The sequence below is a fragment of the Rhinolophus hipposideros genome (assembly GCF_964194185.1).
Source record: "Rhinolophus hipposideros genome assembly, chromosome: 18".
NCBI classification, from domain to species: domain Eukaryota; kingdom Metazoa; phylum Chordata; class Mammalia; order Chiroptera; family Rhinolophidae; genus Rhinolophus; species Rhinolophus hipposideros.
Genome location: NC_138064.1, coordinates 17,885,188 through 17,903,155, shown reverse-complemented (window position 1 = coordinate 17,903,155; position 17,968 = coordinate 17,885,188). Strand labels below are relative to the sequence as shown.

Genomic DNA, 17,968 nt, shown 5'->3' with positions numbered 1-17,968 from the left:
GTTGGCCATTGTTTTTATATAATGTGGGTGCTAAGCCACAATCTAGGTAGTTAGAAGAAATGCATTCTTCTTACTCTGACAGGAAGTACATCATTACCTTGGCCTTCCCTATAAACAATCCTTCCCTACTTTGATCTGAACCCCCTAGGGCCAGACAGATTTCAAAATTCAAAATTTTATAGGTTTCAGAAAGGAACCCTATTTCCATCACACCCACAGTGAGGTCTAGGGCAGCAACTTGTAATCAGAATTCAGACCTTAATATTTTTGCAATGAAATGTATGATTATTCATACTCCATGGACTAAAGGAAGACAAAAAGAAGCCTCAGGATTTTCCACTTAATATGTTCAGTGTAGGTTAGATATTATCATCAATTAAGTTATGGAAAACTTTTGGTTTTTTCAGAGCTTTTATATTTTAGAGCTAAATAATAGATTGTAAATGTCTACTAATTTTACACTAAGTTTCTCTTCCTCCTCTTTTTCTCATGTTTCTGCTTGTCAAATAGCTATGTAGTCACTACTTAAGAGTACAAAGAAATGCTTCCTATGAATAGCTTAGATAGCTTTCATCTATCTATTTCAGCAGTTCTCAAACCTGACTGCACAGTAGAGTCACTTTAGGGGAACTTTAGATTAAGCACTGATATTAGGTTGGTGCAAAAGTAATTGTGGTTTAAAGGTTAAAAATAATTGCAAAAACCGCAATTACTTTTGCACCAACCTAATACTTGGGCCCCAACTAAATGGGAATTTCTGGGGGAGAGGTCCAGGCATCAGTATTTGCTGCTGCCGTTTTTTTCAAAGGTCCCTAAGTGAATCTAGGTTGTATCCAGGTTTGAGAATAACTGCTCTATTCAATAAGATATTTTAGTTTTCCCAAGACTCAACCTTTTAATCTTATAATCATATCAACTGACAATCAATCTTTACATTTTATTTTGTTCTCTAATCGAATTCATGAAAAGAACATGGCCTTCATTTTGTGTTTTAGGTATAAAATGATGCTCTAATCCAATCAAATGGTAAGATTCAGTTACTACATCAGCAGTTTGACAGACACAATCTACTCAAGCACAAGGAAAATTGCAAAGATGCTTTTTAAGAAACTTAAGTTTTAATTTAAAAAATAGTTTACTCAATATAAAAAGAACTACATCATTCAAAACACACCGTAGTTTAGGGTATATTTGATCTTGTAAATATCTAAATAGAGGGTAATTAAGGGACCGATAAGACGCATCTCAAAAATTTCCCTCTCCCCTGGTTACCCGCCAGAAACATGTTGAAATGTTTTGGTTTTCTAGCTTCAATAATCAGCAGGGCTGTTCACAAAACAGCCCTGAAATTTAACAGGAACAAGGGTCAGTCGTATTTCCAGCATTTTGTCTTCTTTCCTCTGTGGCACTTTCCTAGTGCCTTCAGCCCCCAAATCCAAATGCTAGCAAAGCTGTTTTGCATCAATGCCAAGAATCAAGAGAAACAGAAAGCGTCAAATGCCAACTGAGTGAGTGTCAGTAAGCATCTTTGTGGAAGAGGTTAACTGAGGAGGCAGGAGCAGGTTTTGTGCAGCAAGAGGCCCTTGAAATCCAAGGGAGAAGCTGGATAGAATAAAGGTCATTTGGGGAGAACAGACCAATAGTGGCAAACGTCTTAGAGAACAAAAAGTTCTCTAAGAACTATTGGTGAACAGAATCACCAATTCATACATTTCCGAAAGGTCTTTAGTAAATCTATTAATTTTAGAAAAATTTAAATTTTGATACCACGATAGAAATGTTTTTAAAACATAGAACTCACTCCCTCCATTCCCCAAATTAAATGTGACAAGAAACATAATCCAATATTTTCCTGTTTTATTCCAAAATATATTGACTTTTAAACATCTGTAAAATCTTGAGCTAATAAGGACTTTAAAAATTCTAGGAAAGAACAAACAAATATGCTTTTTAAAGTCATTTTAGATAAGACACAAACTGGGCAGTAATGGTGGCTAGACTCTAGTCCTGTGAAGGAATACTAAAGCTAAGTAACAATTTTCTTTGTTCCTCAGAAGCCCCTTTTCCTATTTCCAAGTTCATTATTTTGTGCTGAAAATCTAATATTGCCACAGTCTGACACATGGATAATCTTGTCATTACCTGTTAATGTCAACCAATAATTAGAAAATTAAGAAAGTTATATCTGTGCAGATACTACTGCTCTCCACCTAATAGGTTATTTAACTAACAGTTGTTTTCCCAATAATTGCTGTCACCACATCAAAGATGTGTTTGTTTAGCATGCTGGGATAAAATATGCTTATGCTTACTCATCTATTTCAAGGCTATTAGGGATATTTTTAAAATCTCTTATATAGACTTTTTGTTGAATACGTACAAATATGGCTACTAATTTTATTATAACTTAGACAACCCCTGAACATTCAAAGACTAATATATATGTAGAAGTCACCTAAAAGTAACAAAATGAAAGGGACTAAAGTCCTATACTTAGGCTTTTAAGTCTGTCATTTAAGTTGGCTACATGTACATACCTCTATTTAGACAGAGGTTCACATGAAAAAGATATGATACTTTTTAGTTGATCACAAGCATGGTATGAGTTTACAATGGAAAAGAGATTATTTAGAATGGATAACAATGTTTTTAGGAGTATAACTAGAAGAATGACGTCATTCAGGACACACACACACACACACACACACACACACACACACAAATGGTAGACTCCAGAAAGATCAATATCTGGATTGTATTTGTGTTGGAGTATCACTTATTTAGGTTCATGAGGAGTAGACAGTATCCACATGAGGCCAACTAGGACGCAGCCACCTCCTTGTAGCTAAATGCAATAGATATTTAATCTTCCTTTAGCTTGTTCTCCCTGCTGGATTTGACAGTGTTACCCACTCTCTTCTCAACCGCTGGGATTCCACGACACCACATGCTCCAGGTTTTTCTCTTTCCTCTCTGGGTGCTACTTCTCTTCTCCCAAGGCTCTCCTATTCCTCTATCTTTACATTTGGATGTTCCTTAGCGATCTAGCCTTGGCCCTCTCAACCTCCTTCTCGTCTGTTCATTCTCCCTAGACAATTTCATTTAGTCACAGGCTTCACTTATGTCTCCATCTCCAGAGCCTCAGAGCCCCCATCTCCTGGATCTAAATGTCCCACTAGTTTCTCAAACTCAACATTTCCCAACTTTCTTACCACTTCCCACCACCCCATAATCTACCCAGTCAGTAACGGTACCACCATGCACTCAGGGTCTCAAGCCAAGGAGTGAGGTATCCCTAATTTACCTCAGCCCACCATCTTCTCCCACTCAGACTGTTGTCTCTAATTTATCTCTCTTCATACCACATCATTCTTTACACTACAGCAAGACTAATCATCCTAAATTATAAATTTGATATTATATCACTTGCTAAAAAGCTTTCAAAGATTCCCTCGTGACACCATGACTGAGTCGAATGTCTAATGTTGGACATATTGTATTCTTCTGATCTGGTCTTCAGTATCATCTCCATTTCCATTCCTCCTCTCAAAATCCATGTTTAAAAACAAGAAATCAATGCTCCAGTCTTAGTAAAATAGAACACTTCCAATTCTCTGAAGAAGCCAGGCTCTTTCTTTGCTCTGGGCCTTTCCATATGCTCTTCTCTCTGTGTGGCATGCCTCTCTACCTCCCCACTTTGTGTGTCTGTCATTTACTTGTCCTTCAGGTCCCAACTTAGTTACCATCTTCTCGAGTGTCAGCCATCTTCCATCTCCCTCCTCCCTCTTTATACTCCAGTAGCATTCTACACTTCTCTCCATTACAGCACCATCACAGGCTCGTGCAATCTCCTCTTTAGCTGGGACTCTCCAACAGCAGATTAAAAGTCCATTGAAATGGACTCCTTTGTGCGTCATTCTGACCCTGGCTCCTGGTACCATCTTGGTACATATGTTAGTGCTCAAGAACACAAGTGAAGTACGTGTTTGTACTTGCTGCTGGGAAGAGAAGATACAGGGGGAACACGATCATTAGTTTCAAATATTTAAAAGGTTGAAAGTAAAATTCAGACCAATGGAGAGAAGTAGCAAAAAGAAACGTTTTAGCTCTAAGAAATTCCCAATAACCAGAGCTATTCACAGTGGAAATGGTCTACTATGTGAGGTTCAGGAGAAGATGCTTCATATGAGAAAGTAAATATCAGAAGCACCCAGACCACAGAATCATTCTAAAGATTTGTTTTATGAATGTCTCCTTTCCAAATCATCCACTATCAAAAGAGAACAAGCATGAACCTTCCGGGGGTGGTGATGTCTGTCAACCTGCAACTGAACAGTTGGTGATGTTCTAGCTATTTAATTCACACAACAGAGACAGAGGTGGTGCAAATCTTAACAAACAGATGGAAAAAACCCATTGGAGGACATTAATGGTTGTGAAAATCTCATAAATTTCATGGTACAAAGAACAGGAGAAGTTACAGATGTACTCGTTGAAAGAAATCCGAAATAAGCAAGCTAGTAATGCTGACATGGTTTCAAAACAGCGGGTGTATCTATTCCCTCAGTCTTCAAAGCTGCTCTTACTACTCCTGATCGGTGATTTCCCTAAGACCCTAACTGCCGGTCAGTGTGAATTTCTTGACAAATAAAAATTTCGTATATATGAAATGTATTTTAAGGAAACAAATATATCTTGGACATTCTGATTTTTGCTATAATAATGAAATAAAACATGTTTACATCATTCAATTTTTAATGTTTATGTCTCAAGTTATTTTTTCCCATTTTCTGGTAAGCCCAGAATATTTTCAATCTACATTTAAATGCTTCTTCAGTGTATTTACATGATAATAGTTTAATAAAGTATCTTTAAAGATATAATTTGCAAACTCATGTCTTACTATACCTTTTATTCTATATTACGTGTCATTCCTTACATAGTAAAACGTCTTTTCTCAATCATTTTTGGAGGTCATTCCTTATAGTAAAAATGTCTTTTCTCAATCATTGGGCTTTTTGGAGGTAAGCTTCTGAACTGGAGCAATAGTATAACCACAACTCCAATCAGGCCCCTGGTGTCCGAGGCATCTCTTATGATAGGGGTCTCCTATCTGTAGGGGTAGATTCCTGAAAAACCTTGTAGGGAGGTTACATTAGAAACACTGTATTGAGACGAGCCCAGATCAGCTAAGACCCTTTCCAACTAGAAAGTCTAACTATGAAAATTGCTACCATGGGAGCCTGGGAGATCAAGATTCAGAACTCAAGATTCAAACGCCTAAAAGAGGTGAAGAAAATCTGTGTATTTTATGCCAACCTGGAGAGCAGTTCTAGGATTCCAGTCGGTGGGATAGAATCACAGCCCTCTACCTTGTAGGATTGTTGTCAGAACCAAATGAGTTAATACCTAAAGCATCTGGAACTGGAATGGTGCCCAACACAAAGGGCTTTTTTAAAAAAAAAAAAAAAAAAGATTTTATTGGGGAAGGGGAACAGGACTTTATTGGGGAACAGTGTGTACTTCCAGGATTTTTTCCAAGTCAGGTTGTTGTCCTTTCAATCATAGTTGTGGAGGGTGCAGTTCAGCTCCAGGTCCAGTTGACGTTGTTAGTTGCAGGGGGTGCAGCCCACCATCCTTTGCGGGATTCGAGGCAACCTTGTGGTTGAGAGCCTACTGGCCCATGTGGGAATCGAAATGGCAGCCTTCGGAGTTAGGAGCATGGAGCTCCAACTGCCTGAGCCACCGGGCAGGCCACAAAGGGCTTTTTGAGTATTAGCTATCATCATTATCATCATCGCATTATTTTAATAATTAATATAGTTGAGCTCAAAAATAAAATACAATAGAAGAAAAGACAATCCAGTCCCGAACTGCTGTCATATTTCACATGGTTGAGCCCCCTTTTCCCACCTAAATCATAATCTCCTTGACACCAGTATTAACTCTGCTTATTATATTCTACCTACCTGAGCCCTCCATTGCAAATAGCATAAAAGGGACTGATTTGTTTCATCAAAAAGTTGTGAACAGTCCTTAAAGGGTTTGTATTTTCAGAGTTTACTTTAAAAATAAACTTTTAGATTTCCACAGATTTCTGAAGCCTTTATAAATGCATGAAGGACAGACTTTAGTTTTAGAAATTCACTTTGAAACTTCAGAGGTTTCAATCAACTAGCTGTGGCCTGGCAGCTTCTGACGTTCGAGAGATAACTGCTGTTTTATGAATCAAGGGATTGTGGGTATGTATTCCACAAGGAATGTGTATTAATTTTGTATTTCTGCCATAACAAATGACTACCCATTTAGCAGCTTAAAATGATATTCATTTATCGTCTCACATTTCTGGAGGTTAGAAGTCCAGCACATGTGTTTTAACTGGATCCTCTGCTTAGAGACTCTCAAGGCCAAAATCAAGGTATGGGTAGGGCTGTGCTCCTCACTGGACCTTGGAGGGAGTGTATGCTTCCACGTTCTTTCAGGTTGTTGGCAGAATCTAGTTCTGGCGTCTGTCGGACTGAAGTGTCTTTTTCTTTGCTGGTTGTCTGGAACCTACTCTTAGAGGCATCTCTCTGGCCACTGCATGTGGGCTCCTCTTCTTGGGAGCCACAGTGCTATGCTGAATCCTTCTCATGCTTGGAATTTCTTTCTAAACATCTTCTGCTATTTTTCTTTGACTCTCACCAGGGCAAGTTCTTTGCTTGGGGCTCAGGGTATTAGACTGGGTCCATGCAGACAACCCAGGTCTATAGCCTTAAACATATCTGCAAAGTATATACCTTTTGTGGTATTTACAGGTGCTGAGTAGGGTACCCTTCTACCTACCAAGGAATAGTAACACGGGTCCTCAGAGCATTCCTGGAAAACTATCCCTCGACATCTTTTCACGGGGACTTACAGTCACTTGCTAATACAGCCTCGTACTGGAATATGATTTACCTGCTATACAATTTTTACCAGAGTTCGCACATTTCCGTGTTCACACAATGGAACCAGAAGACCTGAGAACCAGTGTGAATGAATTCCTAAACTGCTAAACCATGCAGCCATGTTTATCAGTATTTAATGATTCCTGACAGGTCAAAAAAATAAAATGCTATTTAATATAACTTCACAGCTCTCATTTCCTAAAGTTCTTCAGATAAGAAAAGCATTCTACAATCAAATCCCAAATCCAATCAGTTGAGACCTATTCAGTAACTATAAAGTGTTGTAAGTGAAGATAATGTGAAAATTGCTTTTTGAACCCTAAATTGTCTGTAACTTATGTGGACTCTTAATACTTACTGTCTCAAAAGCTTCATCTATTCAATGCGAATGATAATACACTCTGCTAGGTGAGACTGAAACGTGATAGTGCACGAAAAGCATAAGCAGAATGCTCCACAAATATTAGTGACTTAGTCTTTTACCCATTTCTCACTTGGTCTTCTGAAATCAACAACAGGGTAATGAATTAACATCTGCAAGCAAGTTTCTTCACTAATTTACCCGTGCAGCAGTTCATCTCTGTGTTATTTATAATTGCAAAAGATTGTAAGTAAGCACAATATTTAAAAATAGGGGTAATGATAAATCAGCGTACTGGAATACTGTGGAACCACTATAAATGCCATAGGAGGTACTTTTAGCACAAAAACTTACTAAGTGACAGGCACAGACAACGAAATAAAAGGGTAATTTTCTTTTTTGGGGGGTAAAAAAATACACACAAGAAGAAAAACCTAGGAAGTAATAAACACTAAACTTAATAATGAGCTATTCTGAGTGGTGTCATTATGGGTAACTTTTCTATTCTAGAATTTTTTTAAAAATTGTAAAGTGTTTACGTTCAAGTTAAACAATCCAAGTATCAGATACATTTTTAAAAATTGCAAAGCATATTCCACAGTAATGACAACTCACTACCAGATTTATCATCATTTTGACAAATATAGGAATAGAATTCACATGATATCTACCCAGTATTCACATAAAATTTCATTATATTCTAATTTTTACATCAACATAAAATAACCTTGAAATCTACTTTATTCCAACACCACCAAAAAAATTCAAGTAATTTTCACTTTTTTATATGCCTTTGGGTCTTTCTGTATATATGGACAGCCTATACAAAGCTATAACATTGGCTTAAGGATGCAAAATCGCATTTCATCTATAAGCATCTATAAGAAGTTCTACTTTAAACAAATTCACAAAAAAGTAACCCAGTATGCAATGTTCATGGATCATCCTTTTAAAGTTCCTTCAACTTTCCTCAGATAGGATTTCACAGTAACACTTGACAAACCCATGACTGTCAATACACAAATTGACAGAGGAATTGTATTTTTCCATTCTTGCCATTTAAAAATGTCTATGTTTTCTACATGTATTGCACATCAAAATAATTTTATTCATCTTGTTAATAGATACCCAAATGCCTAATAGGCATGTAGACGTACACACACAAACACACTTCTTCCCCTATTCACAAGGGATTCATTGAGACATGTTTTATTCTTAAATGGGTTCTACACACTCACAGCTTTCTGATCAGATGCTTTTAAATAAATGACCCTGCAATGGGCTCGTTTCAGTAGGCAAAACAACATGTATTATACTGCTCACCAAAACTAAATTCTCAAGGCTAGAGTTAATTTAGATCACCACATAATCTGGGTAGGTGCAGATGGTTTCTTTGGAAGTAAGATGATAACTTGGGAATGAATTTTAAAAGGTTGTGGGTGTACATCTGCATCTTTCAGTATTTGGGGATCTATTCCCATGATGAAGAAAAGCATCTTGATGTGCAACAGACAGAGACCATATATGCATTTTCCTATTGACAAAAGACAGAAATATATCATTCAGCTATCTGTGTGGGTATTGGCAGTCCTGAAAGGTTTGTGAAGTGTTACTGTGAGATCCTATCTGAGGGAAACCGAAGGAGCTTTAACCAGCTCTCCAAGTGGTCCTAGAGACCTACAATCCACCGCTCAAGGCCCCTTGGACACTCTAGCTGATGATGGTAGCTCTACAGAACAATGAAGGAAGGTACTAACGAGCCCCATGGCTTCTTACAAAAGCCAGAACAAGGAATACTATACCAGAAATGTGCTACAATTCCTCTGATGCTTTCTAAATGCTCCTTGAAACCAGATCTGTCTTCTAGGGTCTCACTTGACACTTTCTCTAAACACTCAATCTACCTGGCCCTTTTCCAAATCACATAGTGGCTCTTAAGCCACTAGAAGTGTTGGAGCCAGGCTAAGGATTCCAAGTAGGAATTTTATGTTCCCCACAGATAAGAAATATAAGGTAACAAGATGTTCGTGATCTTGTGGCAGCCAGACAGAAGGTTAGTCATTCCCTGAGGGGGTAACTTACTTTTATTCTCTGAACAAACATGCCCACTCAGATCTGTGATAGATGAAGAAAAGGGAGATTAACTACACTTCGTTTCTCCATTCCTCAGAAAAGAAGAGGCAGATAGCCAGGAAAAAGGGTGAGTAAAAACGGATATTTTAGTGTTTTTAAAACCTATTTCTAAATGTGGTAAAAACCATCACTGGATTGTGCTCATCATGTACTAAATGTGACAGATTTTCTCCACCCTGACTAACCTGAGATTATTTCCAGACTTTGCTAACTTGACCTACAGTCTCTTAAGTAAGTCTCTAAAATCCTAACATTTTAAGATTTAGCAAAACCAAAGTCCCATGCTATTTCTGCTTCCTGAACCAGTACCAATTTGAAAGTATCCAAAGGAAAAAGCTGTCGTTCTTATCTTCAGCTACTACTGTTCGAAAAGCAATTTCTCCAGTGGATCAAACCCAAACTGCAGATTCATCAAGGATAAACTATAAGAGTGCTGGCCAGTGTATGTACTTCCTGGACCCAGGAATGGAATAAACAGAGTCCTGAGAAAGACTCATCCTTAAAGAAAATGACAGAAGCTTCCGGTGAAAGATTAGTAAAGGGGAGTTTAAAATGAATGAAAGCAAAACATGAGAACAGGTACTGTTAGAGGAATGAGATAGTTGACAAGACAGAAAATCTTGAAAAGTTTGCATTGTTGAGTTTCATAGTGTCATATATTCAGTGATACGGGACAACTGGTTGTTCACTAAGACCCAGTTCCTTGTGCCTTTGTGATCAGTATTTCCCAGGAGAACACTAAGGAAATGAGGATTTGGGAGAAGTATCAGACAAAGGCACAGTTAAGTGCAGGTCTTAGTTAATTAGAATATAATCAGATCCATTTGATCTGTCAAATAGGGTCCCAAATGTGGAAAAAGTGAGAACAAGACTAACTGGAAACAATGTTAGAAATCATGAGAGAACAAGTTCACAATTGATGTGCAAGTTGATGGAGTTACGTCCCAATTTCTGGACATAGAGCAAAGAAAAATGTTTTTGAGAAGTTGTCAATGTACAGCAGTCAGTAATACCCATCTCGTTTTTCCCTAGAGAGATGCAAAAACAAATTTCATAGTAAGTTTCTTTTAATCCAACACTTTAACCAAAAGTATAGCCATTTGCTTCCTGAGGTTTCATTTGCTTCAAGATCTTCTAGAACTTATAGCAAACACCTTCATTAATAATTTGGGTTTAATTGTCCAGTAAGATTTTTTTTTTCAGCTCAGTGGTATTTCTCAGAGAAGTGATAATGTACCTGAAGACCCCATGAGAAAGAATTTAGAAAACATCATTAAAAGCATCTGAAGCAGAGGTTCTACATTAAAGTCGGATTGGCCAGAAGAAAATGAGTGAGGGGATAGAGCAGAAACATACAGAGAAACTTAAACTGATGGAAATTATAAACTAAATCAGCTCTGAGAAGGAATATGAGACTGTAAGAGTGTCTAGTTAAATGATTCCAGAGTACTAGATTTTGTTTTCAATCCCAATGAACTCTCCCTGAATTCTGAACACTTGATGTGTAATTTTAATTCACCTCTCAGGATTTGGTCACAAACTCTCCCCCACTATCACCACCAAGTTAATGTTCTCTTGTAGACACTCAACACTGGTTTCTTTCACCATCAAAGTGATGGTTCGCTTCACTCCATCAGCAGCACAGAGAATCACACCACTTGCCCCCTGTCCTTTCATAAGTGCCACTAATGTAACCATCTCACCAGACAGGCAACTAATATATAAAATTCATATCTTAGCCTACCTCACATCACCTTGGTGGTTTGACAATTAGACCGTGTAAACAAAAATCACAAATATCACTCAAGCCCAGATGTTTGTATTTTCTTATTTCCACAATTTCCATCATGAAACTTTAGCCTAAAGAAAGAAAAATACCCTAATAGGGTTTGTTTTGGATGTTGATTTTAAGTAATCAAGAGATGCAAGTCTAGTATCAGTTTTTATCTCCTATTTAAGGATATCTATGTTTACATTTCCTGTCTTTGGATGTTTCCCAAATACTCTAAGTTGTTTACAATGCCTCAAAGTTTAACATATTTCCTAAATTGACATTCTAAGAACTATGGCTTTGAAAGCAATACTTAATTCACTGCAGACTCTTCCCAATATTTAGTTTACCTTGGATTGTAAGACACATACTCATATGTAAAAACCGTATCATCAGTTCTCAATACTTTTTGTCACGAACACTGGAAGAATTCATTTTTAAAAATAAAATAAAATAATGCTTAGAACTTCAAGGATGGGAACTGGTAGGCTATGTCATTCAAGAGCCTTTCTTAGACTACCAGCCTTACCTGACCAATGGAGACTCACTGTAAATTAAAAAAAGGTTTCAAGGTAACAAAATCTGTAGGGTTAGAAGATATTAGAAAGGAAACTAAGGTGCTAAGGCAGAAACCATATGTACAACTGGGAAATAATTTCCTGATAATAATGCGCAGAGGTTTTCTACAGACTTTCTATAATGAACGAGTCTATTATAACCATGTCCTTTCCGCCTAAGCTCAAAACTTCTTACAGAGTTTGACTGCTTAGGTTTGGAGATATCAGGAACCTGCCAGGGTGGCTCTTTAGTGAAAATCACCAGAAACATGGCTGGAACATTTTTATTGTTCAAGTTGGTATAAATTTAACAACTGTAAATCTGACTCAATTATAAAGATACTTTTATTTCTACACATGCACTGTCTTCTCATGTTCCTTGAATATGAAAAGTCACTTGTGTTTTCTTCCAAGGTAAAATTTCAGGTATTATTTTTTTTATAGATGAGAGGACATTTCCCTCAATGAACCTATGCTGGGACTAAGAAATAAACTATTGGGGTTAAAGACATGAGGAACTTTTTAAAGACAGCCACCTACATAACTCCCAAGTTTGAATAAAAAGAGTTGTATATACAAGAGAGTAAACTGTGTTGCTGGAAGCCACTGCCCCCTTCGCAGGGTCCCCCAAACACACAAACCCTTGAGGAGAACATCAGCAACTCTGCAGTACAGATGTCACTTTTGCTTTCCTTTAATGCATTTCGGGGTCATGGCAGATGAGAACTGTTACTCGAGTGAGATATGTACATATTCGCTTTTCTACATGGTGTTAACACCTAGATAACAAAGTTTGTACACTATTAGCAATAGGAACAACTACATTATGGAGACTGACGCACAACAGTCCCTTGATAAATGTGTATGTGATGAATAAATTTTAGAACTTAGATATTGTATAGTCCAACCACTCAACTTAACCAAGGTCACACTGTTGAAAGAATTAAGAATCAGTTCAGTGATAGTTTTCACTATGGTGAGCCAACTGAAGAGATGAAATTTTCTCCTCTGTCCTTTATTCCCTTTCCTAAATACCTCTGCTCTAGCATCTGACCTCAACTTATTCAGTGTTTCAACATGGAGATTTTTCCAGTAAGATTATCTCAACCAAATCTATAGCAAACGTTCCGGTCCCTCCCTCCTTTTTAGAGGCTCTCTTCAATTTGACTTTCATGGTATAAACCAGTCAGTTATTTCCACTTCCTCTCTCTGTCCTTCATCTCCCTACTGACAAGAAATAACATGTGCTGGCAAGAACATAAAGAAAAGGGAACCTTTGCATACTATTGGTGGGAATGTAAGTTGGTGGAGCCACTGTGGAAAACAATATGGAGCCTCTTCGAAAAATTAAAAATAAAACTATCATATCATATGACCCAGTGATTCCAATTCTGGATATTTATCCTAAAAAAAACCAAAAACAATAACTTGTAAAGATATCCACAACCCTGTGTTCACTGCAACATTATTTACAATAATCAAGATGTGGAAACAATCTAAGCGTCTATTGACAGATGAATGGATAAAGAAAATGTGGTGTGTGTATACACACACGCACACACACACAGGAAATTATTCAGAGAGAGAGATAGGGGTGGACAAAATGGGTGAAAGGAGTCAAAGATACAAAGTTCCAGTTATAAAATAAATATGTAAGTCATGGGGATGTAATGTACAGCATGGCAACTTTATAACACTGGATTGCATACCTGAAATTTACAAAGAGAGTAAATCTTATAAGTTCACATCACAAGAAAACAAATTCTGTAACTATGCATGATGACAGGATGTTAACTAGACTTATTGTAGCGATCATTTCACAATGTATACAAATATTGAATCACTATGTCGTACACTTGAAACTAACATAGTGTTGTATGTCAATTATACTTCAATAAAAAAATAAATAAGATAAATAAAAATAAGCTGCAAAGATCATGCTAAACAGTTTTTAACATGCTGTCAAGACCACTTCACATGAAGTTTTACACCACCAATCATTATACTTAGTCAAAAATTACTTAGAAAAGTTATTTCCAGAAGAGTAGGAAAGGCAACTTTTAACTTGCAAACTGTGCACAGCTGCCAAGACCTGGTGTCTAAAACTGGGCAAGATCAGTTTCATCCACATGCATAACCCAACCCAGTATGATTTTCAGCAATCCTCATTTTAATAATACAATTAGAGCAGAACTAAAGAATCTTCGATAACGCCAGAAAAGTTTCCAGAAAGCCTAGCCAATATATAAAAATTTTGTGAAACAGGATTGTTAAAGCCCGTCAAAAACTGAAGCTCAAGGATTAGCAACAGTAGCTAGCGTTTTCTATAAAGACAGGAATAAACGTTTCTTCAACCAACAAGGCACTAATCAATTTTGATTAGAAGCTTTAAAAAACACAATGAAAATAGTGCAATCTAGCACATTAGAAACCAACGCCTTTGCCTTTTGTTGGCTGAGGTACTTCTGTTTTTTTTTTTCCTTTTTTTTCCTAATGAAAGAAATCCTTTTCATCACCTACAGTCTTCTCCGTTGCAGAGCATGTCACAACTTTCCCTAGGTTAAGTCATACGGTATTTTTAAAAATCAGATATTATGCCTTCACTGAGGTTCCAGGAATTTTCCACCAGGAATATCTAAGATCTCACAGGAGAGGCTCCATCAAGTGTAGAGTAAATGCCATTGTCTCCTTCTGCCTTGATCTGCGACTCCAACACTGGTGAGCAGCCACGGGGCAAGTGTCGACATCATTACCCAACTGCCGCCCTTCATAATCCCGGGACTCATTATTTCTGCACCCCTAGGAAGGGAAATTGCATGGGCTTACCGCAGATGTTAAGCGAGCAAGAATTTCGTCACTGCTTTCTTCTGTGTCTTCGATTTTCTGATGAGACCTTTGAAAGACAAAGAACGAATTACCCTTCAGCTTCTGTTGCTCAAATTTATCTACCAAGTTATGGGGTATACATGGCAAATAATGGCATTATTGTTTAATACACTGGTGAAAGTACCCACGCGAATACCGAGGTGTCAATAAGACCATGGGAACACAACTTCCTTGTAGCCCAACTGTCCCTTCACAAATCAGTTAGCAGGAACCTCTTTACAAAACACCAATTAAATCCTGAGGATCGAGTATTGTTCTCCAAATTATTTCACAGAATAATCCTGACACACCAGATTTACAAATCTGAGCAGGCACAAAGCATAAGCAGATGTGAATACAAGGTGGTTAAGTACTGAAATTCCCTCTAGCCTTAATGAAATCCATTAAGATTTTGAACAGATGAAACGTGAATTTTCCACTACATTTGAGTTTCAGCCAAAACAGATGTATTATGAAATGGTCTCTTATAGGCCTAATACTATGATAGGAATTATGTGGAATACAATAGCAGAAGAAGCCCTTTGTTCTTTTTTAAGTCACCACAGCCCAGCTGATAAGCTCAGAAAATTACGCCTATGTTAAATAACTAAAGAGACAAATAACATATTACACAGTATAAGATCAGTTGGTTTGTTTGGGAAAATCATCTTTCTCATGTCATTCATGAAAAAATTTTCACCACACAAATATATACATGCGCTAACATATAAAATTATCCACTTCTTAAAACAAATCTTATAAAACTACATTTTCTTCCTAATTTGGTCAAACATCAAACAAAAAAATGAATGCCAACTGAATATATATAATTGCCTCCCAGATCTAGTTCCACATCTAGTCCTTCCAGCACCTTCTATAGAACTGGAGGGGTTGTTGGTAATTGGCCTGCAGAGCAGAGTTATCAGAATGGCAGTCCAGTGATTGATTTCAATCTCAGTAACTGTGGTGGGCCAGCTGGAGCGCCAGCCTGTGGGTCAGGGGGCCTTCTCCTCACTCACAGGAGAGCTAGCTCAGAAGCTCTTTAAAAGGGAAACGCTAGTCGGATCAATTCTGACATTGTCTTCCTGTTTCTGTACATGTTACTAAACTCTTTTATAGGGAAGAAAAAAAAAACCATCACCGAAGTCAGAGCAATGAATGACAAACCACTGCCTTAACAAGACTTGCATGATACAGGTATGAAGCAGTGCGGATGTCGTCGAGTAACTTAATTACTGTGCAGCAAAATGCTTCAAACGTCAGCTAATAATCTGCCCAAACAAAAACCGTGGGAATTGAGCATTTTCATTTACTGTATCCCCCCAAAAAACAAGCTACCTTGACGATTAATATTTCAAACAAGGAGCTTTATGATTAAAACGATCTATTCACAAGTTTTCCCTATACATGAAGCTGTACTAAGAGACTTGCAACCCTTTTTATAACTGAAGCCACCAAACCAGGTTTATATGATTGAGCTCAGGTGACTGCACAGACCCGACAGGAGACTAAGCCCCAAAGGCACCAGGACACAAGAGCACGTGACAAGGGCCTCCACGCTCCATCTGTGTCTGTAGAGAAGCGTGGGCTGGCCGTGTCATGTCATGTTTCTCAGACCCCAGCAGATACCTGAAGGATTAGTTAACGGGATGAGGTATTTTGCACGACCACAGATTCTGTCAAGAGTGTGTTTTCAACACGCTGCTGAAAGAAACTCAAAGTTCCAAGGGAAGCTGTTGGGTATGTGACTGACAATGGTTATTTCATGAGTAATGGCTGAGCAATTGCTGGTTTAGTGACAAATAATTTAGTTCCTATTCAGAAGCAAAACTACCTTTCATCATTCTTCTAGCACAAAACATGCCTTGGCAAAAAACGTTTCTAAAGGAAATGTGTGTGAGAAAGACAGAGTGATGATCTCCTGAGAGCTGCCCCGCAGCAGCCCATGTCCCATTTTTATCACCTCAATCACCACGATTTATGCCCGAACTCCCAAGTCTTTCTCCAGCTCCTGAATCTCCCCTGAGCTCACCCTGTTTTCCCATTTGTCTTCAAAGTGGCTCTAGGGAGCAACTCCAGGATATTTTCACCCACTTAGAGATGTTACAGGCTCCTCAAACTCAAAATAACTTACACTGAACTCCTCTTGCCTCCTGCCCTCACTGTTTCTACTTGGTGCCTGTCACAGCTCAGCTTCGTGGTACCCTGTGGCCACTTCCTGCCTCCTGCACTCCCCACCTTTGCCAGACCCCAGATCTTCTCACTTCTCTTCCTCAAGCTTTGCTTTCTTTCAGTCCCTCCCTGTCATGCCTCACTAATAGTCGAGGATCTCACCTTCTCTGGCACAAATTATTAATATTTTAACCACCTTCTTTATCTCTGGCTTCTCGTCTTGTGCTCAATTACCTATAGATACCAGGATTATTATTCTAAAACCCAGATGGAGTCCTGCTCTTCTCCGGACTCCAAACCATCAAGGATTATTCCACTGCCTCCTGAGAGCTCTAGAATTCAGAAAAAATCTTCCTTTCCTACTAACATGCCCCATGCCCCACTGCACCAACAGGCACCTGCATCTCACCTGGTGGAAAGGAGGGTCTCGGGAGCAGAGCTGGTGGTAATGGGCCAACAGTGGAGGAACTTGAAAAGGGGAAAGGAGGAGAGAAGAGGAATCATCATGCTACTTCCTTTCTAATCACTGTGGTCCTCAGTGCGATGCCAAAATGCCCAGAAATACCACACTTTCTTTTCCCAGCCAATGTATTTTTACAAAATGTAGATTAATTGTGATTGTTTTATGTACGTAAATGCACATCCGTGCAATCCAGTGAAGACAAATTTCTCATGTGTTAGATCAAATAGCTAATGAAACAGATGGGGGCAATGGAAAATAAAGAAAATCAACTGTAATACCTGTATATTTCCCCATTATTAGCAAAAGAGGCTGTGCTGCTCAGTGAATGAGAGAAATAGAGGAGCTCTCAGGGCGGCTTATCAGTGATTAGAGAAGGGAAAGAGACCTTGGCTGGAATCAGCAGGTAATGGCAGTAACAAGTTGACATTAAGACAGAGAAAAGGAGTGACCCCAGGAAGGAAGACCCATCCCTGAGGGTTCGTGCCAGCAGGAAGCCCTGGCCCAACAGGCACTCCCCTTTACAAATCCCACACTTCCCAACAGCCGTAGCCTGAACCAGCAATTCTCCAAGGAAAAGGGCTAAGTCCTAGTGCTGGGGGCCAACGTCTTTACAAGTCTGAGAGGTCGGCAATATGCGGGTGACGTTGTGAGGACACAGAAGTACTGTTCTATCTGTATCCTCCCATAACGTCTACACTCTATTTTGCTTAACAAAGC

At 38.4% G+C, this 17,968-nt stretch overlaps 1 protein-coding gene across 4 annotated transcripts in view; it reads right to left on the bottom strand.

The window, feature by feature from the left end:
* RAPGEF5 (Rap guanine nucleotide exchange factor 5) overlaps positions 1-17,968 on the bottom strand; it is a 207,182-nt gene that overhangs the window by 134,705 nt on the left and 54,509 nt on the right. For 3 of the 4 annotated variants that reach the window (XM_081080277.1, XM_081080278.1, XM_081080279.1), the window contains exon 6: positions 14,578-14,644. In XM_081080277.1, the coding sequence (XP_080936403.1) occupies positions 14,578-14,644 (67 nt within the window). Of the gene's footprint in view, positions 1-14,577; positions 14,645-14,773; positions 14,791-17,968 lie in introns of those variants that run through there. The other variant, XM_081080280.1, reaches the window with a different exon arrangement.